The 25600-nt window shown below is 57.7% G+C and overlaps 11 protein-coding genes across 11 annotated transcripts; 7 read left to right on the top strand and 4 right to left on the bottom strand.

The window, feature by feature from the left end:
• Positions 1 to 348: 348 nt before the first annotated feature.
• On the top strand, positions 349 to 8102 carry DL89DRAFT_274246 (DNA polymerase epsilon catalytic subunit; the record flags this gene model as incomplete). Its single annotated transcript, XM_040889163.1, is given in 9 exon segments — positions 349 to 563; positions 600 to 2871; positions 2903 to 3645; positions 3665 to 4192; positions 4289 to 5219; positions 5256 to 5763; positions 5876 to 6192; positions 6227 to 7173; positions 7730 to 8102. 9 exon segments carry the CDS (start codon positions 349 to 351, stop codon positions 8100 to 8102), a joined length of 6834 nt encoding a protein of 2277 aa, XP_040745476.1.
• On the bottom strand, positions 7731 to 8880 carry DL89DRAFT_321181 (UNC-50 protein; the record flags this gene model as incomplete). Its single annotated transcript, XM_040891264.1, has 2 exons — positions 7731 to 8426; positions 8458 to 8880. The coding sequence occupies 2 exons, from the start codon at positions 8878 to 8880 to the stop codon at positions 8121 to 8123; spliced, it is 729 nt and encodes a 242-aa protein (XP_040745477.1). The 3' UTR covers positions 7731 to 8120.
• A 3174-nt stretch (positions 8881 to 12054) lies between these two features.
• Positions 12055 to 12918, top strand: DL89DRAFT_282205 (thioredoxin-like protein; the record flags this gene model as incomplete). Its single annotated transcript, XM_040889674.1, has 1 exon — positions 12055 to 12918. The coding sequence occupies one exon, from the start codon at positions 12055 to 12057 to the stop codon at positions 12916 to 12918; it is 864 nt and encodes a 287-aa protein (XP_040745478.1).
• On the bottom strand, positions 12906 to 13793 carry DL89DRAFT_265719 (synaptobrevin domain-containing protein). Its single transcript, XM_040886793.1, has one exon. The coding sequence runs from the start codon at positions 13743 to 13745 to the stop codon at positions 13077 to 13079; it is 669 nt and encodes a 222-aa protein (XP_040745479.1). The 5' UTR covers positions 13746 to 13793; the 3' UTR covers positions 12906 to 13076.
• Positions 13794 to 13994: 201 nt separating this feature from the next.
• On the top strand, positions 13995 to 14648 carry DL89DRAFT_321184 (uncharacterized protein; the record flags this gene model as incomplete). The annotated part of the gene is made up of 1 exon (XM_040891265.1): positions 13995 to 14648. The coding sequence occupies exon 1, from the start codon at positions 14025 to 14027 to the stop codon at positions 14646 to 14648; it is 624 nt and encodes a 207-aa protein (XP_040745480.1). The 5' UTR covers positions 13995 to 14024.
• Positions 14649 to 14692: 44 nt separating this feature from the next.
• Positions 14693 to 18255, bottom strand: DL89DRAFT_221136 (uncharacterized protein; the record flags this gene model as incomplete). Its single annotated transcript, XM_040884495.1, has 2 exons — positions 14693 to 17497; positions 17545 to 18255. 2 exons carry the CDS (start codon positions 18253 to 18255, stop codon positions 14693 to 14695), a joined length of 3516 nt encoding a protein of 1171 aa, XP_040745481.1.
• Positions 18256 to 18542: 287 nt separating this feature from the next.
• Positions 18543 to 21239, top strand: DL89DRAFT_282208 (N-terminal acetyltransferase A, auxiliary subunit; the record flags this gene model as incomplete). Its single annotated transcript, XM_040889675.1, has 5 exons — positions 18543 to 18755; positions 18848 to 19275; positions 19308 to 20487; positions 20537 to 20859; positions 20939 to 21239. Exons 1-5 carry the CDS (start codon positions 18696 to 18698, stop codon positions 21237 to 21239), a joined length of 2292 nt encoding a protein of 763 aa, XP_040745482.1. The 5' UTR covers positions 18543 to 18695.
• Positions 21240 to 21465: 226 nt separating this feature from the next.
• DL89DRAFT_107131 (uncharacterized protein) lies at positions 21466 to 22298 on the top strand. Its single transcript, XM_040883057.1, has one exon. The coding sequence runs from the start codon at positions 21636 to 21638 to the stop codon at positions 22122 to 22124; it is 489 nt and encodes a 162-aa protein (XP_040745483.1). The 5' UTR covers positions 21466 to 21635; the 3' UTR covers positions 22125 to 22298.
• Positions 22299 to 22773, top strand: DL89DRAFT_107132 (uncharacterized protein). Its single transcript, XM_040883058.1, has one exon. The coding sequence runs from the start codon at positions 22473 to 22475 to the stop codon at positions 22722 to 22724; it is 252 nt and encodes an 83-aa protein (XP_040745484.1). The 5' UTR covers positions 22299 to 22472; the 3' UTR covers positions 22725 to 22773.
• Positions 22774 to 23040: 267 nt separating this feature from the next.
• DL89DRAFT_282210 (uncharacterized protein) lies at positions 23041 to 23916 on the top strand (the record flags this gene model as incomplete). Its single annotated transcript, XM_040889676.1, has 3 exons — positions 23041 to 23559; positions 23620 to 23759; positions 23799 to 23916. 3 exons carry the CDS (start codon positions 23044 to 23046, stop codon positions 23914 to 23916), a joined length of 774 nt encoding a protein of 257 aa, XP_040745485.1.
• A 466-nt stretch (positions 23917 to 24382) lies between these two features.
• DL89DRAFT_265722 (uncharacterized protein) lies at positions 24383 to 25403 on the bottom strand. Its single transcript, XM_040886794.1, has 2 exons — positions 25292 to 25403; positions 24383 to 25257 (listed from the first exon to the last, which is right to left on the bottom strand). Exons 1-2 carry the CDS (start codon positions 25329 to 25331, stop codon positions 24656 to 24658), a joined length of 642 nt encoding a protein of 213 aa, XP_040745486.1. The 5' UTR covers positions 25332 to 25403; the 3' UTR covers positions 24383 to 24655.
• Between the last annotated feature and the right edge of the window lie 197 nt (positions 25404 to 25600).

The raw sequence follows: 25600 nt of genomic DNA on the forward strand, positions 1-25600 counted from the left end.
CCAGTGGCAGACTCAGCACCAGGCTTCTAATAAACACTACTGTATCCATTCACTATTCATATTGAGTGCGAATAAGGCCAAATAGTGCCTTGCTCGTTCTGTGACCAATACCATATACCGGAGGCAATGCTGACAGGATCACAAACTGCGAGTTGGTGCTTGCACGCTAATCGGCATTTCAAGCACGGTTTAATCTGCTGATCAGATGTTCGCGTCTGGTTTCGCGTTTTTTTCGCGATGGCTTCCAGTGCTCCTGCGACCCCATTTGCGTTAACTGCCGTGCTCTTTTTTGCTTCGCGTCTTCGTAGCCCTTTTTAATTCACAGTTTTCAAAACAAACAAACCAATTATGAGCAATCAGCAGCCCACATTTGGCCTGCCGCCGTCCAGTCGTGGAGGTCGCGGACGTGGCCGTGGACGGGGCGGATATCGCGGTGGCAGCCATGGTTTCTCGGGCTACGGCATGGCGCAACAAAACACGCTAGACGGGCTGGACACATTCTTCCCTGAAATGGCCGACAGCAGCGCGGTGCAGGGGAGCTATATCAACAACCTTGAGAGCAAGTACGACAATGTCCGGCAAATCGACGAGATCGACAGCAAGCTCGGGTTTGCGCGGTACCAAGAGGGCCCGACACGCCTTGGCTGGCTAATCAACATGCACGCAACATCGGTGGTCGACAGCGACCGCAACTCGACAAAAGCTGCAGTGGACTATTATTTCCTGGAGCAAGATGGCGGCTCTTTCAAGTGCACACTGCTGTACCAGCCGTATTTCTACGTTGTGTGTGTGCCGGGGACCGAAGGCGAGGTAGAGGAGTGGCTTGTGAGGCAGTACGAGAAATTCGTCGAGCGCGTCAGCGTGGTGGAGCGCGAGGATCTGGGCATGGCTAACCATCTGACAGGGCAGCTGTGCAAGCTGGTGCAGATTGTGTTCCGCAATGTGCAGGATCTGTTGGCGGTGCGGCGCGAGCTGCAGCCAATTATCAAGCGCAACGCGAACCGCAGCGCCCTGGTCGATGCGTACATGGACGACGGCGAGCAGACAGTGCGGGAGGTCGAGGACTGTCTGCTGGAGATGCGCGAGTTTGATGTTCCATATTACTTGCGGGTAGCCATTGACAAAAGCATTCGCGTCGGGCTGTGGTACGATGTCGCTGCAGATGCAGGCGAGATCACATTAACCAGGCGCGAGGACCTGGTGCAGCGTGCAGATCCAGTCGTGCTGGCATTCGATATTGAGACGACCAAGCTGCCGTTAAAGTTCCCCGACGCAGCCATTGACATGATCATGATGATTTCGTACATGGTCGATGGACAGGGATACCTGATTACCAACCGCGAGGTGGTCTCTGAAGACATTGAGGATTTCGAGTACACACCGACCAAGGAGTTCCCCGGGCCGTTCATCATTTTCAACGAGCCAGATGAAGCGGCGCTAATCCAGCGGTTCTTTGACCACATCCGTGAGGCCAAGCCCACAGTCCTGGCTACGTATAACGGAGACATGTTCGATTGGCCGTTCGTCGAGGCGCGAGCCATACACCATGGCTTCGATATGCGCGCAGAGATCGGGTGGTACCGGGACGAGTCGGACGAGTACAAGTGCCGCAGTTGCGTGCACATGGACTGTTTCCGGTGGGTAAAGCGCGACAGTTACTTGCCGGTCGGCAGTCACGGCTTGAAGGCAGTGACCACGGCCAAGCTCGGCTACAATCCGATGGAGATCGACCCCGAGGACATGACGAGGTTTGCTGCCGAGCAGCCGCAGACACTGGCACAGTACTCGGTGTCAGATGCGGTGGCCACATACTACCTGTATATGAAGTACGTCAACCCGTTCATCTTCTCGCTGTGCAACATCATTCCGCTGAATCCTGACGACGTGCTGCGCAAAGGCTCGGGGACTTTGTGCGAGACGCTTTTGATGGTTGAGGCGTATGTGGCCAATGTTGCGATTCCAAACAAGCACGCCGACCCGCCCGAGCGCCTGTACGACGGACACTTGATTGAGACCGAGACATATGTGGGCGGGCATGTCGAGGCACTGGAGGCCGGGGTGTTCCGCAGCGACATCCCGATGCAGTTCCGGATCGACTCGTCGGGCGTACAAAGGCTGCTTGACGAACTGGACCGAGCACTGAAGTTCAGCATCGAGGTCGAAGGCAAGCACAAGATGGAGGAAATCGACAACTATGACGAGGTGCGCGCAGCCATTGCTGGCAAGCTGGAGGACATGCGCGACACGCCGCACCGCAACGAGACGCCGCTGATCTACCATTTGGACGTGGCAGCCATGTACCCAAACATTATCCTGACCAACCGGCTGCAGCCCGACGCAATAGTGAGCGACGCCGTATGCGCATCCTGCGACTTTAACGTGCCAGGCAAGACCTGCGATAGGCGCATGCCGTGGCTCTGGCGAGGCGAGTATTTCCCGGCCAAGCGCGGTGAAGTCAACATGCTCAAGGCCAAGCTGCAGGGCGAGATGTTCCCGCCGGCGCCGCGCTCAAAGCCCGATGCGCCGATGCGCTCGTTCGACCAGCTCTCCAAGGCCGACCAGGCGGCGGAGCTGAGGAAGCGCGTGTCGGACTACTCGCGCAAGGTCTACCATCGGCTGCGCGACACCAAAGTCGAGGAGCGTGAGGCGGTGATTTGCCAGCGCGAGAACCCGTTCTATGTCGATACAGTGCGCAATTTCCGTGACCGGCGGTACGTATACAAGGGCCTGCTGAAGAAGGAGAAGCGCAAATTGGACGAGGCCATTGCCAACAGCGACCATCCGCTGATCGACTCGGGCAAGAAGCTGGTGGTGCTGTATGACTCGCTGCAGCTGGCACACAAGTGCATTCTGAACTCGTTCTACGGCTACGTGATGCGCAAGGGTGCGCGCTGGCATTCAGCTCGAAATGGCCGGTGTGGTGTGTCTGACTGGGTCGCGGATTATCCAGATGGCAAGGCAGCGCGTCGAGCAGCTGGGCAGGCCACTGGAGCTCGATACTGATGGCATTTGGTGTGCGCTGCCGGGAACGTTCCCCGAGAACTATTCGTTCAAGCTGAAGAACGGCAAGGGCAAATTTGGGATCTCGTATCCGTGCACAATGCTGAACCACCTGGTGTACGACAAGTTCACGAACCACCAGTACCAGGACCTGGTGGATGGCGAGGAGCACAGGTACGAGACGCACTCGGAAAACTCGATCTTCTTTGAGGTCGACGGACCGTACCGCGCGATGATCCTGCCGTCGAGCAAAGAGGCAGACAAGCTGCTGAAGAAGCGGTACGCGGTGTTCAATGACGACGGGTCGCTGGCGGAGCTCAAGGGGTTCGAGGTCAAGCGGCGCGGCGAGCTGAAGCTGATCAAGATCTTCCAGTCGCAGATCTTCAAGGTGTTTTTGGAGGGCACGACGCTGACCGAGTGCTATGCAGCGGTGGCTAATGTGGCCGACCAGTGGCTGGACATCCTGTTTTCCAAGGCCCAGGGGCTGCCGGACCACGAGCTGTTCGATCTGATTACCGAGAACCGCTCGATGTCAAAGTCTCTGGAGGAGTACGGAGCGCAAAAATCGACGTCGATTTGCACAGCCCGGCGGCTTGCAGAGTTCCTCGGCGACCAGATGGTCAAGGACAAGGGCCTGGCGTGCAAGTTTGTGATTTCCAAGAAGCCGCTCAATATGCCAGTGTCCTGAGCGCGCGGTGCCGGTGGCGATTTTCTCGGCAGACACGGCTACACAAAAGCAGTTTTTGCGGCGCTGGCTGCGCGACAACTCGCTGGAGGACTCGGATATCCGCAGCATTCTCGACTGGGACTATTATCTGGAGCGGTTCGGCAGCGTGATCCAGAAGCTGATCACGATTCCGGCGGCGATGCAGGGCGTCAGCAACCCAGTGCCGCGGATCCAGCATCCAGACTGGCTCAGTAAGCGTGTGGCAGCAGCGATGAGCACGCGCAAGCAGCGGCATTTGACGGATGTGTTCAAGCCAGTGAGCAAGGAGGAGCATATGGCCAAGGTCAGCGCCGAGCTCGAGCGCAGCCGCATTGAGGACGACATGGAGGACTTTGGGGTGGCTGGGAGCGGCGGCAGTCTGGCCCGACGCAAGGTGGGTGTGGTGCACAGCAAACGCAAGCGCAATGGCGGGCCCGCACCGCTCACGATCGGGCAGGTGGTGGAAAGGCTCGAAAATATGGCCGAGTGCGCCCGACCCGTCAGAAAACTATGGCGACTGGCTGGATCCACTCCAAGGCAGTGTGGGCGCTGAAGCGCAATCTGCGCAGTCTGCGGCTCAAGGCGGCCGAGAACGGCGATGTTCGATATGGTCGAGGAGCCGGCGGCTGGCGGCCCGGGGCTGGGCCAGTTCTTCACCAAGACACATGTATCGCTGGCGCGCAATGTCTGGCATGTGGTGCAGTGGGCCGAGACTGACACGCCCGGCGAGCTGCGTGCGTGGGTGTGGATTGGCGCACAGCTGCACACGGTCCGGGTCGAGATCCCGCGGACCCTGTATGTGACCTCGGCAGTGCACCAGGCAGAAATCGCCAACAGCAAGTACTTCTCCGAGGCCCCGTCGGTGGTCCTGCCGCGCACCGCGTACGGACAGCATATGCACACGTACAAGTGTGTGATGGGCGAGCAGGAGTACATTGCCCACAGCAGCCGGTGGGGGTCGTTCTTTGCCCATCCGGGGATTGGCGGGGTGTATGAAACCGAGGTGACGCCGCTGGACCGGGCGCTGATTGAGGTGGGTGCCACAGCGTGGCTGAATGCGGCAGCCAGGCGGCGCGGCGCGGGGCGCAGCATGGCCGATGTGGTGGGGCTGGGCGATCTGGACACGCTACGCACGGTGCTGGCAGTGCCGTCGGGCGTCGCGTCGCAGACATGGAATGCGCGTGATATGAGCTATGCGCTGCTGTACCACGCCAGCGCGCGCGACGGGCGGCACTTTTTGGCATTTGTGAGCCCGGCGGGCGGCTACGCGCACGTGTGCGTGGTCAACACCGCGCAGCAGACGGCGCAGCTACAGCTGCCCAACATGGAGCGGCTGTACCGGGAGAGTGTGTCTGCAGCACGTGACTCTGACAACATCGACGACAGCGCCTTTACGTATCCGGAGTCGATAGAGTTCACTGCCCAGGCATTTGCGACTCTGGCGGCAGCGTACCGATCCATCAACAGTGCGCTGGCCAAGTGTGCGGGTGAGAAGCGGGCGCCAACCATGCTGGTGTGCCAGTCGCCGCTGGCGCCACGTGAGCTGCAGGCCCGGATGAGGGCCGTGGGCGACTTCCCGACGGTGCGCATGCCCACACACCACGCGGACCGCACGCTGCCTGCGTTCGACTGGCAGCGCCATGCGGGCCGGCGGCTGGTGGCCAGTCTGCTGGGCGCGTCGCGGTGGGTGGCCGAGCGCATCTCGCTGGCCCAGTATGCCGACATCCCTGTGGGCAACATCCCGGCCGACGCTCCCTTGTTCCTGGCCGATGTGTTTTTCGCCCGCAAGCTGACGTTGGCCAAGCACGTGCTGTGGTGGTCGCCGGGCAGCCGCCCAGATATCGGCGGCCGCCAGGACGATGAGTTCAATGTCTCCTCAACCGAGTCGGCCGAGAGTGCAGTCGAGATCAGTGTATCCGGCAGCTACGCGGCCGCATGCGCCGAGATCGAACTGCGCAATCTGGCCGTGAACACCGTTCTGAAGGCGCCGCTGGTCAGCGAAATCGAGGGCACGGTCGGCGTGTTCGGCTACGACGCCATGTCCTCCGGCGACGCCGGTCCAGACTGCATTGCTCGACGATGATGTCGCCGATCGCACCGCCTTGCTTGGAATATCCTCCGACTCGGCGTCGCACAAGCCCGGCGACAGCAAGGACGGCGTGTGGGCAGGTTCGTCTTCGGGGGCAATCCCGGCGTCGACGGTGCAGCTGCTGCGGTCGCTGCTGCGCGGATGGTGCGTGGAAATCGACAGCTCCGGCAGTCCCTTTGCGGCGCTGATGGCCGAGCATTTCTTCCGCTGGCTGACACGGCCCGGCGCCCGTCTGCATGACCCGGCGCTGGCGCAGCTGGTGCGCGCGCTGATGCGCAAGGTGTTTCTGCAGCTGCGAGCGGAGTGCCAAAAGCTCGGCGCCCGGCTTGTCTTTGGCTCGGCCGACAAGCTTATTCTTTCCACCGGCAAGGGCTCGGTCCCGGCAGCCCAGGCCACCGTCGATTTCATTATCAAGGCCGGTGCTGGCCAAGCCGCTGTTTGAGCGCATCTCGCTGGCGCCGCTGCAGTACTGGACGCATCTGGTGTGGATGGACGCGACCAACTTTGGCGGTATTGTTGTCCAGCATGCGGGGCTTTCTGACCATGTGGAGGCAGAAAGTTCGGAGCCGCGCATCGAGATGATGTGGAGCATCAAGGACTACCTGCCGCCGCTCGCCCAGGGCCAGTTTGAGGTCACCGTCGCCGAGTACATCTACAAGCTAGCCGGCTTCTACGCGCAGCAGCGGTCGCACAACCCGCACACTACTGCTGAGCCCGTGACAAGCAGCGAAGCCGTTGACGACGAGGACGGGGATGCGCCAGCCGGGAATGCCTCCAAGGCTGCCTTCTACAAGCGGCTGATCGGCCAGTACTTTACGCGCAAACTGCTCTCTGCAGTGCCCGAGATCCGCAGCGCCTGCTCACCAGCGCACCATGACGACCCCTCGGCGCAGTTCCCGCATCTCCCGGGCGTCCGCTCAGCCCATGCGCGCGAGGCCGCGCTCGAATTCGTCAAATACGTCACCACGGTGTTTGCCTTGGAATCGCCTGCTGCCAATTTCGTGCGGGTGCTGCGGCGCAACCTGCTGGCGGTGCTTTCTGTCGGCGAGTTCTCGGACCAGGCGCGGTTTGTCAATCCGTGTGCCCGTCTGGTTCTGCCCCAGGTTGTCTGCGACTACTGCACGTATTGCCGGGACTTGGATTTCTGCCGCGACGCCGACCTGCTGCCCAGTCTGGCTGACAGTGGCCAGTGGGTGCAGGCCGAGTGGCTGTGTCTGGGCTGCGCCAATCTGTATGACCGGGTCCGAATCGAGGAGCGTTTGGTCGCCCAGATGCTGCAGCTGGTGCTGGCTTACCAGACCCAGGATCTTGTGTGCTCAAAGTGCCGCCTGATGAAGCAGGACAACTTCTCCACCCAGTGCGCCAGCTGCGCTGGAAAGTACAAAACCATGGTAGACGCAAAGTCAGTCAGGGACCAGGTCGCCGTGTACCGGGATGTTGCCGAGCTGAACCGCCTGCCGATGCTGCTCGATGCCGTGCAGTGGGCTGAACAGCACAAGTAGCAGCTTTTTTTAATCCATAATATTTTTAACGATCTGTGTCTGGTGGGTGTGATCCGCCGGGGTGGTCTCTGGGTAACCGCTTGGTAGAAGCAAAGCAGCCACTCTAACATTCTCCTTTTTTTTTTTTGTCTCTGAAGCCATGTCCGTTGAAATCACATACGACCTCAGCCACATACGCAAATATGTCCGCCCAGGAGGCCTGCCCACGAGCAGTACCTGGAACGGTATTTCTCCCAGAACTACTATGCCGTGCCGATCGCCGCCAAGCGCAAGCACGCCGACGACGCGCAAGACGACCAGCCCTGAAGACACTGAGCCGATCCCGCGCGAATGGCAGTACGTGCGCATGTCTCCCAACAAGTAAGTACTGCAAACGCACTCTACTCTTCCCTTTCCTTTGCTCATGCTAGCCTTATTTCCTTTTTGGCATAGACTCTGCGTCATCGGCATTGCCGACCAGCACCCATTGCTGGACCAGTCGAGGCAGGCCGAGATCGGCCAGATCGCATCGGTCGAGTTCGCCGACAGTGTCAAGGGCAGTGTGATCAAGGGCAAGGGTAAAAAGAACTCGCTGCGCATTGCGCCCGACACGAAGCTCTGCACAATCGCCACCACCACCGGCAAATCCTTCATTGTGCGCGGTGCCGTGCGCGGCCTGCTGATGGAGTGGAATGCGCGGCTCGAGACCGACCCCGGCCTGATCCTGCGCGATCCCTCGCAGGGCTTCCTGGCCATCATCAAGCCGTCCACTGACGACGACGACAAGATCCTGAGCGCATGCTCCCGCCAGCACCCGGGAAACTAGAAATCTGTTTTATTTTGTTCAAAAGTAATAGTCGATGACGTGGTGACTGACGTTGAATCCAAACAGCGACGCCAAGTACACGACCGCCACCAACGGCACCAAATACAAAAACACCTCCTGGTGCTGCAAAAACGGCATCGCCTGGAACCCCAGGTACGTGACGTATGCGTACCCGGCGCCCGCCAGCGCAAACACCGTGTTGCCGAGGAACAGCGAGATCCACGATGTCTTCATCAGCACCGGCAGGAAGAAAAACTGCAGCACATACGCCATCACGAAGAACACAAAGAACCCGTTGCAGTGCACATCAAACGCATACTGCCACTCCACCCGCTGCTCTGCTGAATGCACCGACCGGTGCCGCAGAAACCGGTTCGCCTGTCACCCACGATGCCGTCGCCAGGATCAGCCCCGACACCACAAAGTTCACCACCAGCAGCTGCACCAGCGCCTTCAGGAATCCCGCCATTCCGACCTCGTATACGACTGAGTATGCGCATGTGATGGCACATATCCCTGCCACCAGCAATAGCACAAACGCCGGGTCGTCCCGCGCCCACTGGTTCTTTGTCTGCTTGTGGTAGTAGATGTTGCGGTACACGCGCTTCGGGCTCACTATCAGGTACAGCATTTGCCACGACGCGAACTCAAAGTCCAGTTGCCGCCAATGCAGGAGCCGCCGCAGTATTGCCGACCGGTGTATGCGCCGAAGCCGCCGCCGCATCCGCGGCCGGAAATCTGTGCTTTCGGGTAGAATTGTCACTGGCTCGCCGCTCATTACTATAGCTACCCGGCGTCTATTTGAGGGAAGAAAAATGCTCTCGCAGGACGAGGGCTCAAATGCAAGAGAGGGGTTTAGGAAATGCAAGAAGGCGTGGAGCGTTAGTCCCCCTCCCAGCAACGCTAACCTTCTAGCCACTAATCAGATCCTGCCAGAATCAGGGCCGCGATCTACATCTTTTATCTGGGCAGGCAGGCCCAACAACGTATTTTTCTCGAGGCGACTGCTGCTTCTCTGCGTTTCAGCACTGCTTCAATTCGACTCTCCCGGTTTTACACGCACTCCTTTTCTCCCCCTTTCAATTATACACAACGAATCATGGCTGTCGACAAGAAGATTGCGTCCGAGGATATCGTCAACGAGAAGGCAAGCATACTGAATTGGCCTGGAAGGCGCTGAAGGCGCATGTGCGACTTTGCAGCATATGGAAAATAAAAAGTTCAGCTACCAATCGGCAAAACATTATCTCTTTGTAGTTCGACCAGGCGACTGCTAACCTGCTAGTCAAGACCGGTCTCGGCCTCAGCGTCGGTGTTGTTGCGTCGGCCCTGCTGTTCAAGCGTAAGTAGCGAGAAAGCCTATTGCAGGAGGAGTGATGTGGGATCTCTGCATGCTTGAAAAGATACGTAGGGATAGACACTAACTGGCAATATTGCTTCCTGTAGGGCGGATGTGGCCTGTCACATTCTTCACTGGCGCCGGTGTCGGTGCTGCGTACGCCGACGCTCAGAGGCTCTTTGACTCGGTCAGCACCCTGGGCCGTCCGGCTGCTGCCAAGAACTCGTCGGCGTAGAAAGACTGGAGGTTGTCGCACTACATATATTTTCTCTCCCTGTTTTTACTCTGCAATCTAAAGCGTCACAGACAAAAAAGGACCATAGCTGGCAGTGTCCCTGGCCAGGCTATAATGGCGCAATGATTTGGGTGGTGCTATATATCCATGTGCTTTTATTTTTCGATCTGCTGTGACTGTTTGATTTTCTGATTTTGGATGACGGAGCATCTGGCGTTTTATGAGCAATTCCCGTTGCTGGTTCCCGAGAGCCTGGATCCACTCAAGGCGCAGGGCTTCTTAGAAGTAAATGTAAGTAACATGGCAGACCCAGCACTGGCGTTTCTGGCAGCCCTGCATTTGCGCGCATTGAAGCAGCGTTTTTTCCGATTTGACTGTAGGGTAGCCTGGTAGAGATACGGATAGACGCAGCCGGCGCACAAACATACAGTACAGAGATAGTGCATAGCACCAAAGACGTCATGCAGCACCTGGAGTCTGAGCGCACATCGCTCAACGTGCGCTTCCAGCAATGCACAAGCGCGCTGACATTCATGCAGGAGCTCCACCACGCATTGCAGCCGCTCAGCCGGCCACCGGACCACCTGACATCTCCGCATACCCGCCCATTATCCGGGCCCTAGACATGCTTGGCTGGGACAACGTAACGGGCTTTGCCTCTGACAAGCTGACGCTCACGATCCACGATCATGCTGGGCGTACACACCAGGTGACGGTGGATTTTGCGAAAGCAGCAGATCGCCAGCAGCATTGAGACCGGGGCAGTGCCAATTACCGTGGATCTGGCGCGGCACGTTTCCGGGCTAAGGCAAAAATGCATAGCGATGGAGGAGTGCTGGGCAGTGCTGGATAGTGTGGACGAAGATATGTGTGTATTGGTGCCAGAGCACCCGAGACGGTACGATCTCTGGCGGCGCATCAGCCTGGGCGAGCTTCGTGACGGGCCACTTTGGAGGTGTCTGCGGACCGACCGGTGCCCAGGATCACGGTATATGGGCCGAGGGCGCGCGCCGAGGCGCTGAATGCGCGAGCGCGGGGGATTCGCAGTCGGTGGGACTTGGGGCGGTCGGTGCGGGAGAACCTCGAGGGCATTCTGCAGGTGGAGCTGCCCCAAAAGGGCGTGGATAAGGGCGAGGCGAATATCCAGTGCGGCATATGCTTTGCGTTCAGAAACGGCGACGAATGCGCAGATCAGACGTGTTCCAATGACCATTGTGCGCAGCCGTTCCACCGGCAGTGCCTTGTGAAGGTAGGTTGGTTCTGGGGGCTGCAGTCTGAAGGGGTTCGGGGGCGGAAAGCGTGCTCCCAATTTCATGCAGCCTATATTAGGCCTTGCATTAACGGTCCCGCGCAGGAAACGAAAATAGACTGGCGGTCCGACAATCCCCACAGAGTTCTCTTTGACCATTTTTCAATGGCTAGGCGGGGGCTGGGTTGCCTATGGCTGGGTGACCCGAGTTGGGGGAGGGAAGGCGAGAGAGGGCCCACGTCCTTATACATGGAACGGACGCGGGGGCATTTGACATTTTGTACTCCGCTGTTGATTGCTCTTGTGCTAATCGGAAAGCAATTCCCTTTCATAGTGGCTGACGTCCAAGGAAGATACGCGGCAGAGCTACGACACGTACTTTGGCAGATGCCCATACTGTAGCAGCGTAAGTAGGGTTGCGATCCGGGCGACCCCAGCACCGGGAGTCGATGCGATTTTGGATGGTGCCTCAGACGGCCTGGGCGGCAGACTCACATTTAGTGCTAATCCCATCGGCTCTGTAGAACATTTCGGTTGCCGCCTCCAGAGGCTAAGATTGACGTGTACGGGCGCTGCTCCTCCCCTTGTGTGAAAGGAGCGCCTGTACGAGAAGGAAAATGGACCGCTGTGGGCCCAATATCGCACGGTCGTAATTTGTGGAATTAGGATTGCCACCCTTGGCGCACTCTCCCTGTACGTGCAAGTCTTCTAAATGCGGGGAAGGCATGTTGTTCCTGGTGTACGGGGAGCCAAAAAGAACCCAGCCCTTCACAGAGCATCAGCAGAATACACGTCGTCTACCTGAAGCAAATGCCAAATTTACATGCAATACCTGCCAAAAGAAGGCGGCTCCTGACCAATCGCTTCTGCGATGCCGTTCGGCTGCCCCCGACTTGCACATCTTGCATGCTTTTTACTTTTCGGGTGTGGTTAGGAGCAGCTGGAAAAAATGATATGCACATTGTGCATGCGTTCAGAGTCTGGCAAATAGGGGACGAGCGGAGGCAAAACGGGCACCAGGCTCCGGACATCAGCTTTCTCCTCTGCTCCTTCCGGTTTATAAACCAGCCAAGATTACGGCGAACACGTACCAATGCTCCTAAAGACGATTTTTCCCAATTCCCCACTCATGTCCCACCCGATACACTTTTGGTTTGAATACGCATCGCCGTACTCGATGCTGTCGGCGCTGCGCATCTTCCACGCGACCCGCAAGACGCTGCCAACAAACCTGACGGCGGGGTCGCCGGCCACGCACATCCCGGACCTGGACAAGGTGCAGCTGGTGGTGCGCCCGGTGTTCCTGGGGGCTGTGTTCAAGATGCAGGGCCAGGGGTTCCTGCCAAACATGCGGGTGCCGATCAAGGCGGCGTATCTGTTCCACGATGTGTCGCGGACGCTGGACCAGCTGGGATTCAAGGGATTCCCGCGCGCGCCGCCCAAGACGTGGCCGCGCAACACAGTGCTGGCGGGGCGGATGACGTGGCTTTTGGCGCAGGGCGCAGCGTACGTGAACGGGCTGGATGCGGGGCAGTCGCCGGAGCCGGTGAATGCGCCGCTGGGGGAGGCAGCGACCAGGGTGCTGGCGGAGTTTGTGTGGCGGGTGTATGAGGCGGAGTTTTTCATCGAGGACGATATTGCCGAGCCGGCGGTGATGGCGGGAATCTGGGACAGGTGCGTGGTGGACCAGATGCGGGCGCTGGGCGAGCGGGTGCCGGGCGGGGCGCGTGCGGCGGAGCTGGCGGTAAGGGAGGAGGTGAAGAAGGGGTTCCAGCAGAACAGCGTGGTGGCGGTAGGCGAGGGCGTGTTTGGGGCGCCCAGCTTCACCACCGGCGACCACGACATGTACTGGGGCAATGACCGGATGCTGGATGCGTTCAACCACTACAACATCGTTGCCCACACCAAGACGCCCGACTTCCGCAAGGCAGCAGCGGCCACATACAAGCATGCGGCCAAGATCGCCAACGCCAAAAACAAGGCCAACCTGTGAAATTCTTAGAGACTAAACCCACACCCCCACCAATTGAATACAATTTACTGCTAAGCTTTCGTGTGCACCAGATCAGCTCCATAGCCTGTTTCTACCAGGCCCTTTGCTGCTAGAGTGTGTATTTACCAACAAGCCGAATGACTACATAGAAGGGAGGCTCACGCCCGGCACTGGCTCCAGGTGGGGAAGCCGCAGACGGACGAGACCATCAGGTAGACAAACACGACGATGGCGGCGACCACGATCGCCAGCAGGCGCTGGTTGCGCCACCAGTACTGGCGCTTGAGCGCAGTGCTGCGCTTGCGGAAGGCAAAAGCAGCGTTGTTCAGGCTGTTGGTTTTGTCGACCAGCACATCGATGCGGTCGCCGCGCTCCAGCACGCGCTCGATATTCTGCACCATCACGTCCTTGACCTGCGAAATCTCCCCCTGCACCTGCCGGATTGCGTCGACCTGCGGGTTGCGCGAATAATAGTCCATCTGCTTTGCCAGCGTGCGCGCAAACGAGTTCAGCCCGTAGGCCATGGCCGAGGAGATCTCGGCGTCGGTAAAGGATGATACAAACTGCTCCTGCGCCGCCTGCAAAAAGGCGAACGGCACGCGGCGCCCAAACTTGTCGTCGGCCATGCAGAGGTACACCAGGCCGTTCTCGGAAATGTAGTGGAACAGGTAGCGGTCGTAGACGTATGTCAGTTTGGAGTCATTGGGCGGAATCTTGTCCAGAATTACCTGCGTAATTTGCTGGAAATTCCCGGTTGTGTTGGAATGCTCGGCCAGGATAACCGGCCCGCGGGCCACAAGGGCGTAAATGATGCCTGCGGAAGCCATGTAAAGGGGGGTGTCGTGCGTATAAATGAGGGTTCGTGAAAAAAAAAATAGTGTGGAAAATAGACAAGAGATGAAAGCTGACCAGGCCTCACTTGCGCGTGCCTGCTGGGGGGTTTCTCTGCCCAGAAATGCGGGCTTGAAGACACCAGCGCCACATGACTGGCGGTGCGGTGATTGATTTTTAAGGATACGTAAGCACCACGGTTGCGTGTGGGTTCTTCTTCTCCTGTAATTCAGCCCAAAGCAAACTTTTTTTTTAGTTACTCTGCACAATCCACAATGAGCTTCGAGTACCTGGGCCCCACACGCTACGACAGCAGCGACAGCGAAGACGAGCAGCCGCTCTCCCGGACGCTGGCCGCCGCATCCTTCATTGTGCGCACGACCGCCGACCTAGCACGCCCAGAAACCGTGATCATCGATCTGACGCCGGCGGCCAGCAGCCCGGGCACATCCCCCGTAGGAGTCGTCTATGCACCCACAGCCTCAGCGCAATACCCAGTAGGCAACACGCTGGCAACAACCGCCGGGCTATCGCGGATCGTTCAGCACGCTGACGGCACAGTGCGGGTGCTGGCAGACGCCAAGCTGCCGGTGGAGCTGCAGCACGGGTGGGTGCGCGCGGTGCTGGAGAAGCTGCAGCCGCAGCGGCTGGTGGTCGTGGATAGCTTGGCAGCGCCAGGCATGTACTGCGCGCCGGCGGTGCTGGCGTCGGTGCTGGTGGTGGGCGTGGCAGCAGCAGCGGCCAACTACGCGGAGACCTACCGGGTCGAGTTCCGGCACGTGCGCAGGCCTAGCGGCGTTGCGGCTGAGGATGTCGACGGGCTGTTTGCAAGGCCCGACGAGAAGCTTGCTGGCGACAGCAGTATTGGCAGAGATGCAGCGGCGGCGCTGTACCTTTGAATGAAATGAATAAAACAACTGCTTGAAAAAAAAAAAAAAAAAAACTACTCCAGATCGCTGTCCTCCACCTCGCTGGCATCAGAATCCATCTCGGCGTCGCTGCTGGCGGTCTTGTTGCGCTTGCGCTGTGGCGCCTTGGCGTCGTGCTGGACGGTCGCTGGCTTGTCGCGGGCCGGGCGGCTGCGTTTCCCCGTGGCCTTGCTGCGACGCTTAATGAACTCGGGGTCCAGCAGCGGGCCCACCGGGACGCCAGCCAGGGCATCGGCCGGCAGCGGCTCGAAGATATCGGCTGGCAGCTTGAGCTGGCCTGGATAGACATTGACGGGCCAACTGGCAGCAATGCTTTTTTCGCGCAGCAGGTACTGAGCCAGCTCGCCAAGCACGTACAGGCGCTGCGTCACTGCATCGCTTGCAGGGCGGCTCCGGTGGGTCTTGAGGGCTCCGGCCAGGGCAAACAGCAGCGAGACGTTGTGCGAGGCGCCGATGGCCGAAATGAAGAACTCGATGTAGGGAGCGAACAGCTCCAGTGTGGCCACGGGCTGCGCATCGTCCCAGTCCGGATGCATGGCCAGCACGTGCAGCAGCCGCGGCAGACTCTCCTCTGCCACCGATGGGGCGCCGGGCGCCGGGCGCACGCCCGCCAGGCGCTGGGTGACCACATGGCGGGCGTTGTCGCGCATGGAGCGCTCCGGGTCATGGGCGACCAGGAAGAGCGCTGGCACGTGTCGCACATGTACCTGCCCGGCCACCAGCCGCGGCGCCAGCTTACTGAGCAGGAAGCGCGCGCGCACCTCGTAGCACGGGTCCTGCGCGACCAGTGCCAGGCTCACGGCGTCCTGCGTACTCAACAGCCGCTCAAAGTGCGGCTGCCGCGCCAGCTTCACCATGCATGTGGCCGCTGCCAGCCGCACGTGCTGCCGGTATAGCGCCGGTGTATGTCCGTCGGCTTGGATTTCGCCGGCATTGCGCACCAGCTGCCGCAGCATGCCCAGCACCAGCTGCACGGAATCGCGCGTCAGTGCGTGTTTGTCGGTGCCCACCAGCCAGTTGGCCAGGATCTTGACCGCATACACCTTGGCCAGCCCCACCTCGTCCAGGTCCTCGCGAGCCACCCATGCAGGCGCAACATTCTCCTTGCCGTCGGCCATGCTGGCGTCCTCATCCTGCGGTTCGGCTCCAGCTGAGCCCATCAGAACCGTCTGGACCAGATATTGGCTGACGCGGTCGGCGTATCCGGCGAATGCCAGCGGTGCATACTGCGCGAACCGCGACAGCGCTGCAAATGCCGGTGAGCGGCGCTCCAGCAGCGTATTGTCGAGGTTGTCAACCATGTCGCCGACCAGCACACTGCATAGTGCCGCGCTGCCCTCCATCTGCGTCAGCAGGAACGCTGCATACTTGGCCTGCCTTAGCGACCCCGTGCGCACCAGCCCTGCCAGCTGCTCCTGCTGCCGCTCGCCTGCCGGCACTGCGCGCGGTAGTGCCTTGGCAAACTTGACCATCAGCGCGAGTCGCTCCTCGACCAGCACCTGGTCGCCCTGCAGCTCATTTGCGTCGAACAGGTCGGCTGAGCTGCACTGCAGCATCTCCGGGAACACATCGGCGACAAACCGCAGCAGCTTGTCTGCGGTACTGCTGAGCGGCGTGTGGGCCCCGCCCGATGCGAACGTGATCAGGTGCGGCACCAGTGCGCGGTTTATCGTTGTCAGTCCGACACACTTCCAGACCGTCGCTGTTGCGTCCAGCAGCGCCGGTGCCAGCCCCGACAACGTCTTCAGCGCGCTCTTCTGGTACCGCCGCACTGTCTTGATGTCATTGCTAGGATCCATTGTTGCCCGCAGCCCAGTATACACCTCGCTGTTCTGCAGCCCGCCCAGCTGCACCAGCGCCTGCTCCAGCTTGGCGCGGTCCGGGAAGTGCCCTGCCATTTTCCCTGCCACCACGCGCAGCTGCTCGCCTAGCACACTCTGCGCCTCCGCCGTTGTGGCCTCCGACTGCCGCTCGCACAGCCCCAAGAACACCTCTGTCAACCGGATGATGTCGCGCTGCCGCCGCATGTAGCTGAGCAGCCCATTGAGCGCCTTGGCTGTGAGCCCGTCGGCCACAAACACCAGCCGCTGGCACCGCGCCCGGTCGTCCTTGATCTTGGCAAAGTTCAGAATTGCGCCAGCCAGGATCCCGTCAACCATCGAGTCAATATCCGGATCGTTGATGTACCGCAGCTGGAAGATCACCGACGGGATCCCGCCAAACTTCACCCGTGCTGCCTGGTCGCCGCGCGCCAGCGAGTCATACACCTGGCTATACATCGTCGCCAGCGCAATGATCGCCTCACCACGCACCACATGCTTGCGGTCCTTGCACCGCTCGCCCAGCGCATCCACCACTGCGCTGCCAATCGCCGCCTGCTCCGCCGCCGAATACTCCAGCTGCCCCAGCGCATGGCACGCTGCCTGCCGCACCTTGTCGTCGACGTCACGCAGCTTTTCGACAATCGCCTCGTTCAGCTCGCGCCCCAGCTGCGGCTGGCTGCCGTACAGCCCCACTGCATGCTCCACCCACTGGATCCGCACCAATGCCGAGCTGTCTGCCCGCCGCCCCTTCCACGCCCGCCACGTCGACTCGTACCGCTTGGCCAGCGTGAAGCCCTTGTCTGCAAACATCTCCCCTAGCACCTCCGTCCCTAGCACCCGGATATCCACGTCGTCCACTCCCAGCTCCTCCTCCAGCTGCGGAATCACATTCAGCAGTGTCCCTGGTGCAGACTTGTTCAGCTCCAGGATCAGAAAGTGTGCCGACCGTAGGTCGCTCATCGTACTGCGCGCTACCGCCCGGTCCCCACGTGCGCCCTCGCCCTCCGCCCCCTCTGCTCCAGCCGCTGCTGTGCTGCCCCCACAATGATGTCGTTGAAGTACTGGTATATGTACTTTTGCAGCACATCTGCCGTGCCGTTCGCCAGATCGCACGCCAGCTGGTGGGCGGCGCGGTTGTCCTGCTGTCGCTTCTTGGTGAATTGCAGCAAGATCACGTCTATCACTCCCTGCGCCACGTACTTTGGCTCCTCCAGCAGCTGCTGCAAGACATCAAGAATCTGCATCTGCATATTGTGCGCCATGTCCCCCGACACAGCTCCAAACAACACCGTGAAGAACCGCGTAATCAGCTCGTCCGCGTCCCCCAGCGTCGCTACCAGCGCTGGCGTGCGCACCGTCGCCAGGCTCGTCAGCAGGTACTCGCGCAGCGGGAAAAACTGGCTGTTCGTGTCACCCAGCAGCTGCAGCTGGTCGATAAACATGTTGAAGATTGTCTTGATCTCGCTGTCACTGTACGGTGCCTCGGGCGCGTACAGCCGCAGCAGATCTGCCACACAGCACGCTACATACGAGATCACCCCGGCCTCCTTGTGCTTCAACAGCGACGCTGCCAGCATCTGCTTCGTCACTGCCTCCAGCGACTGCGTGTCTACTGTCTCCTGCTCCAGCGCGTTCAGCTCCTTCGACAGCCGCTTCAGCTGCTTGAACAGCTCAGACACGGCCACCGTCTTCTTCAGCGTCGCGTTCGTGAACAGCTTGGGCTGGAACGTCAGCTCCGTAGGTCCTGAATCCATTTTAAACCTGAATGTTAGAAAGTATACAAAAATATAATGCCAGTGACGAGTGCAGGGAAATAAAAAAAGAAAGTCGAGGCGTGGGGTGGCGAGCAATAGGCTCTGCTTGCCTGCCGGCTGCCTGAACGCGTCGGGGGTTGGAACGCGTTCCATGAACCGAGGCACCCTCGGCTCGGCTCATCACGGGGCAGCTAGTTGGAAGCAAGCCGCCACTCGGCAGACAAAGGGACAGAAAAAATAATTTGCTGGCCTCGCTTGCGATGTTGCAGCCTGAAGTCAGCTCGCCCCAAGCAGCAGCCCTTTTTCTGTAAAGCTCCTCCTCAATTCTGCGTCCTTCTCTCGTGCCATTTGTAGACTTGCATCAGGCGTATTTTTCCTCTTTTTCTTGCTCTTCATTTGCTGACTCCGCCGCCGCCGCTGCCGCCGCCCATACCAGACAAATGCCGCTCCAAATTTCTCAGCTCCCGCACAAGGAGCAGACGCTGTTCCGATCAGCTCTGGTAAGAAACTCATTCGACAAGCTTCTGGCGCCTGCTGCAAGCCCTATATGCCCCACCCTCCCACTAACCGAAAAGACTATTCCCATGTGTAGAAGCTGTTTGAGGTTAGACAATACAAGAAGGGGTTGAAGACCGTCGAGCAGATCCTGAAAAAGTTCCCGCAACACGGCGAGTCGCACGCAGTGAAGGGTCTGTTTTTGGCCAATCTCGATCGCAAGGACGAGGGCTATGCGAGTCTGAGAAAGGGCCTGGAAATCGACCCCAACAGCTCGCTGTGCTGGCAGATCAGCGGCCTGGTGCACCGCCTCGACGCCAACTACGTCGAGTCGTCCAAGAGCTTCGCCAATGCCTTGAAGACCGATTCGGAGAACATTCAGATCCTGCGCGATCTGGCCCAGATGCAGGTCCAGCTGCGCCAGTTCGACCAGCTGGTTGAGACGCGGCTGAAACTGGTCAAGGTCAACCCGGGTGACCCCATGTTCTGGCTCGGGCTGGCCGTGGCCCACCAGATGAACAAGCGGTACGATCTGGCCATCAAGGCCTGGATACCAGCAAGTGGAAGCTCAACGTGGCTGCCATGCTGAGCAAGTCTGAGTTCAGTGAGCTGCTTCTGTACAAGAACTGGCTGATGGAGCTCAACGGCGACTATAACGACGCCCTGGACAACCTGAAGGAGATCCACAGCCGCATTGTCGACATTACCGCGTGGAAGGTCCAGAAGGCCAGGCTGCTGCTCCAGGTCGGCCGCAAGGAGGTCGCTGCTGCTGCCTACCAGGATCTGATCGAGCGCAACCCGGACAATAACGAGTATGTGCGTGGGTATCTGTCCTGCAATGGCCTGGATCTGGCCAACTCGGCCGACCACTCCGCCATCATCGAGGTCCTGGAAATGCTGGAGGAGCAGTTCCCGCGCTCCAACTCGCTCAAATTCCTGCCACTGACCTTCTGCGAAGGCGATAACTTTGCTCGTGCTGCCGACAAGATGGCCAAGCATGCGCTGCGCAAGGGCATCCCATCGCTATTCACCAGCTTCAAGAGCCTCTACAACGACGCAGCCAAGAGCAAGGCACTCGAGGATCTCTTTGAAAAGTACCACGGCGCGATCAGCAGCTCGAAGCGCTTCGACAACTCGACCGCGGATGAGCCCGAATCGGCCTTGGTCTGGATCCTGTTCTACCTGGCCCAGCACTTTGACTACCACACTGACTACGAGCGTGCGCTGAGCTACATTGAAATGGCCATCTCCAAGTCGCCCGAGACCGTCGAGCTGTTTATGGTCAAGGCCAAGATTCTCAAGCATGCCGGCGACACGCAGAGCGCGCGCGACACGATGGACGTAGCCCGACAGATGGACATCAAGGACCGCTTTGTCAACTCGAAGACTGTCAAGTACATGCTGCGCAACAGCGAGGTCGACGAGGCAGAGAAGACCATGGTGATGTTTGTGCGCGAGGACGCGCCGCACAAGATCCAGGAGATCGTCGACATGCAGGCGATCTGGTACATGCAGGAGCGCGGCGATGCCTACAACCGGCTGGGCGATCTGGGCCGTGCGCTCAAGCAGTACCACCAGGTGCAGGTGTCGTTCGACGCGTATTACAACGACCAGTTTGACTTCCACCAGTACTCGCTACGCAAATTCACCATGCGCTCATACGTCGACATCCTTGCAGTGGGAGGACACTCTGTACTCACACCCGGTTTACACTGCCTCGGCCCACGCCGCCATCAAGTGCTACCTGGAGCTCTATGACCGCAGGCTGGCTGGCAATGCATTCAAGCCGATCCCGGCCTCAGACGAGAACAAGCGTGTGACGCGCAACGGCACATCCAAGCAGGGCAACCACACCCTATCCGCTGGCGTCGGCGAGGCCAAGCCGGCGGCTGTCGACAAGGACCCGAGCGGGTCCGAGTACGTCGAATCCGCAGACCTGCTGGCCGACGGGCTGAAGTTTGTCGAAGCGCTGGAGAAATTTGCTGGCGACCAGCCGCAGACCCATCTGTCGGCATTTGAGGTGCATCTGCGCATGAACAAGTACTTCCTTGTGCTCAAGGCGATCAACGCGCTGAAGACAGCCGACCCCGCCCACCCGGCCCTGATCCCGTGCGTACTGCGCATGCAGGATGCGCTGGCCAAGGACGACAAGTTTGCGGCGCCCATGAAGGTTGCGCTGAATGCACAGCTGGCCTAAGAGCTACGGTGCCTTGAGCGGCCTCGACACCTACATGACCGAAAACGCTGCGTCGCTGCCCCACGTGCTGGCCGCTTGCCATGCCCTGCTGGCCATGGACGCTAATGCGAACAAGGAACGCGTCAAGGCTGCCATGCTGTCGGCTGCGGCTCCGGAATTCGGCAGCGCTCGTACTATTGAAAGCCTGCTGGCCGCCAAGGCACTGGCGATCAAGGCTGGGGCTGAGCCGAGCGATATCGACAAGTTTGCGGTGGCTGCCAAGCAAGTATACCCGATGTCTAGCTGCTTCTAATTTGGCTTCGTGAAAACTACAAAACAAACCATTTACCACACAATCCCAATACACGTTCAGATGATGCCTGCATGGGCAAAGGTACGCCTGGTTAACTATTGAACACCGCAGAATGATAGGGCAGTCAGTCGCAGCAACATCTAGCTTGAGAAATGACTTCTCCACTGGCTCATGATCTGCATCCCCAATATTTAGTGGGAGCTCTTCAAGCTGGAAGACACTCGACTTTTTTTGCGCAGCCATAGTTCATGACAGCTTGCCTATAAAAGGCGCCTCAGCCCCAGCTTGCTTGCCATTCTTTCCTTATCCCCGCACCTGTCTGGCTCGATTCTTTTTATTTTAAAATGTCCACTGGACCCAGGCTCCGTGCCTACATCCCGAAACATATCATCCAGGATGGACATTGTCAAGTGCTTCGCCGATTCGATCACCGAGTTTGTCAGTGTTGAAACAGAGCAGGAAGCTGTGATGCGTGAGGCAGCTAGCGAGAAACCGTTTTTTGTCTTTGAGAAGGACTATTTCACTGCGTATAACTCGCCAGAGGGAACTGTCAAGTGCAGCTACTGGTCCCGGAACAGGATCACGCAAGATATCCTCTACCCGCAATCCCTATCATGGCAGAAATTGCTTTGCGAGCAGGATGGACTGAAGGTATATCCTGAGCCACCAGGCCTGTGCTTTCTCCCAAGTGATGGCACTTGTGATGCCAGTTTAACTCTGAGATCCAACAACATTTCGGTTTACTATAACGATATCGACATCGAGCAATTCGTTCAAACTGTCAAGAAGATGGCCGCCTGCCAGCAGGGATTCTTTTTCGTTGCGCATAACGACAAGTTCGAATGCGTTGAGGCCGGAGAATACAAACAACAGGGTGGATGTTAGCGCTGATAATGTTGGCTACTACACGCAGTGGTTTTCAAAGGATCTGACGCGTATCGAGAAGCGCATGAAGCATGTGACGTTTTATGAAGGAGAATTGGCTTAAGCGTCTGCCCAATGGACAGTTCAGGCTCAAAGACTACCAGGGAAACGAGGTTCTTGATGGCGAGCACTTTCGACTGGTCCGAAACCTCGCTAGTTACTATGCGTTTTATGCGGGTGAGGAGCGGTATGATGACGATGGCGAATTTGATTATAAAGGAGTCGGCGCAAGTGCCAGTATGATTTGTTTACACCCCTAGGCTTGACGACATCTTTATATGCAGGATCATCGACGATACTGTATATCTCATGTGCGATGGCGAATATCTCTGCTACCTGAGCAGCGAATGCCCAGGGATATCAACCAAGCCAGAGCTTCCTGAAAAGCATGAGAGGTTACATATGGAATTCGACGGAAATGCGCTTATTTTCTCGCGGTGGAGCGAATTTGGATATGCCTATGAAGACTGGGTTGATCATAGAGGCTACACATCATTTCCATGTGTAGATGAGGAAGAATATTACAATGCTCGTATGAAACTATACATTGTCAAAGATTAAGATATAAAACAATCTTTAATACACCAGTTCTGCTGCATAATGGATGAAGTCCCAATATACTCCGCTGGAAGATGATCATATGCCTGTGCTCTTGGGCCAATTGAAAGCGATTTTTCGGAATCTGAGCGAGCATGTACATTCCATAAGATTTTGACCTGTATCCCTGGATTATTAAGGAGGGAATCCAAATTGAAAGCAATGTCCTTTGCGCAGCCACGATTCTGACTTTTCAGCTATAAAAAGGCATCCTAGCTCCTGCCCACCTTCCCTATTTTCATTATCACGACATCGTTCTTCTTCGATTCTTTCCTATTTTAAAATGCCTACCAGCTTGAATTTCCGCCGTGTACATCCTGAAACATGTCAACTAGGGCAACATTGTCACATGTACCATGTCGATAAGGACATCGAACTCATCGGCGTTGGGACGAAGCAGGAGGCTGTGGAGCACGAGACGGCTAATTCGCCCCTGTCCTTCGCCTACGAAAAGGATCATTTCCTCATCTACAACTCACCGGAAGGAGCCATCAAGGGCAACTACTCGTCCTGGAACAGTATTGCAAAGCACCTCAGCAACACTAATATCCAATACTGGCACAGCTGTATTCGTGAGCACAATGGGCGTAAGGTATATATTGGATCGCCAATCTTGCACCTTCTCCAATCGGGCGTTACTTTTGGTGACCATAGTCACCCTGTTGTGAATAACACGGCTGTAACTTTCTACACCACCATCAACTTCGAGCAATTCGCCCAGACTACCAAGAAAATCGCCAGGTGCCATCAGGAGTTTTTTGTCATAGCGCATGACAATGATTTCGAATGCGCTGAGACGGTATAATACGAGCAACAGAGCAGTATACAGCTGCGGCAATACCGCTTACTATACCTCAAGGATCTTGAACGGCCCAGCCTTTATTGCAAGGCGCATGGAATTTGGCCGACTTTTGAAAGGACCATTCTTTCAAGCGCCTACCAAACAGGCAATTCAAGCCCAAAGATTACCTCGGAAACAAGCAACCTGATGGCGAACCGGTCCGACCCACTTGAGATATAGAACACCACCACTCATAGTATTCCAAGCGAGGATCATAATGACGGCAGTGGGGACGGCGGCAACGACCACAGCAACTATGAACCAGAGTACAAAGAAATCAACGATGAGCTGCAGATTTTTGATGATACATTCTAGTGATGATGCACTCTGGTGATGATGCCATAGTTACTTGCGAAACCATTGGTGACACTGTCCATCTCAAGTATGGTGACAAGTACGTCCATTATCTAAAAGAAAGCCAAAATTCTATAGAGCCTACTATTGATATTCTTGAAAAACATGAGTGGCCCATATAGAGTACGACGGACACGCCCTGGTATTCTCTTGTTGAGACATATTTGGCTATGCCTATGAGCATTGATTTGATCATCGAGGGTATATATCCTTTGCATTTGCAGATAGGGATGGATCCTTATGATGGCCGTTTGGAACTGTATCTAGTTAAAGTTCAACGTTTCTACAATACACAATGGCATCAGGTCTAACTCTGGCCTAAGTAAATAGCTGACATGCATAGGATGAGGTAGATGTCACTGCTGGTGGTTCGGAATTGCTTGTAGTAATGTCACAGGCACGATTTCCCTGCAGTGGTAGATGTCATGTCACATGTATGTATGTCAAGAAATTAAGAGGTTATGAAACTAGAGATGACGGGTAAACGAGGTAAGGGAATGGTCGGTTGGTGATGGAAATGGGATGTGGGTAGCGTAATTGGGGTATAGGGATGGAAAGGGTATTAGCGAGTGCGGGTTGAGGGAAAGGAGGAGAGGAATGGGTGGCGGATGATTAGGAAAGGGGGTGGATATGAACTAACAACAACAATAACAGTACGGGGAAGGGGTCTACAGCTTAATCGTACGTGGGTCGATGCAGCTTAAGCGTAGACAGGCGTCTCACAGTCGACGGCGCCCGCATAAGGGACTCCAGCAGCATACGGGACCTGTTGGACGTTCTCCTGGACAACCTGGACAACAGGGTGGACATTGGTTGCGACAACCTGTGCTGCCTGCTGCTGGACAGTGACGACATTGTACGCAACCTGGTTGACCTGCTGCGTGGCAGTAACAACCTGCTGCACAACCTGCTGCTGGTACTGCGTCTCGACCACCTGCACTGTGGGCGTGACAGTCTCGGTGACCCACAGTGTCTGGATCTCATCAACCGTGACCGTGGCGGGGGGCGGGCACACGTACATTTGCGTGACCTGATACAGCTCGGTGGTGTCTTCAGCAATGCCCGCCATCTGCACGTTCGTGACAGTCTCTTGGATCTGCTGCACGTTGGTCTGCACCTCGTACACCGTGTTGACTGCAACCACCGTGTTGACGATGTTGGCCACGACGGTCTGCACGTATGGCGTCACGACTGGCTCGCACGGGGACTCTCCCTCCAAAACAACCGTTGTGGTCTCGTCATCGCCCGCATAGGGCGCTGTTGCCGCAGGGTAGTCGTCGCCCGCATCAGCATACACGTCCGCTGTGGGCGTGGGCTTGCTGGCGATGGGCGAGACCGAGGAGTGCGGCAATGACGAAGATCGAAAAGCTACGCATTTTAATGGTGAACTTGATTTCGGTGGTATTAAGGTATTAAAATGAGTACCAGTTGTCGGGGAAGGAGAAGAGGGGAGGGAGGGAGGGGTGTATCAGTTGTTGTTGCTGTTGTGCATAAAGGTACTTTAGGGGCCGGACATGTGTGGCCGTTTTATACGCACATCCCGGTGTTCATATTCCGTGCTATGCATCGGCCAGCCGAGGGTCTAGCCCCTAGTATGAAATGCATGTGTTTCATGGAAATGAAAGAGCCTGGCTTCCGACACCCA

The sequence above is a fragment of the Linderina pennispora genome, assembly GCF_002104995.1.
Source record: "Linderina pennispora strain ATCC 12442 chromosome Unknown DL89scaffold_3, whole genome shotgun sequence".
In the NCBI taxonomy this organism is placed as follows: domain Eukaryota; kingdom Fungi; phylum Kickxellomycota; class Kickxellomycetes; order Kickxellales; family Kickxellaceae; genus Linderina; species Linderina pennispora.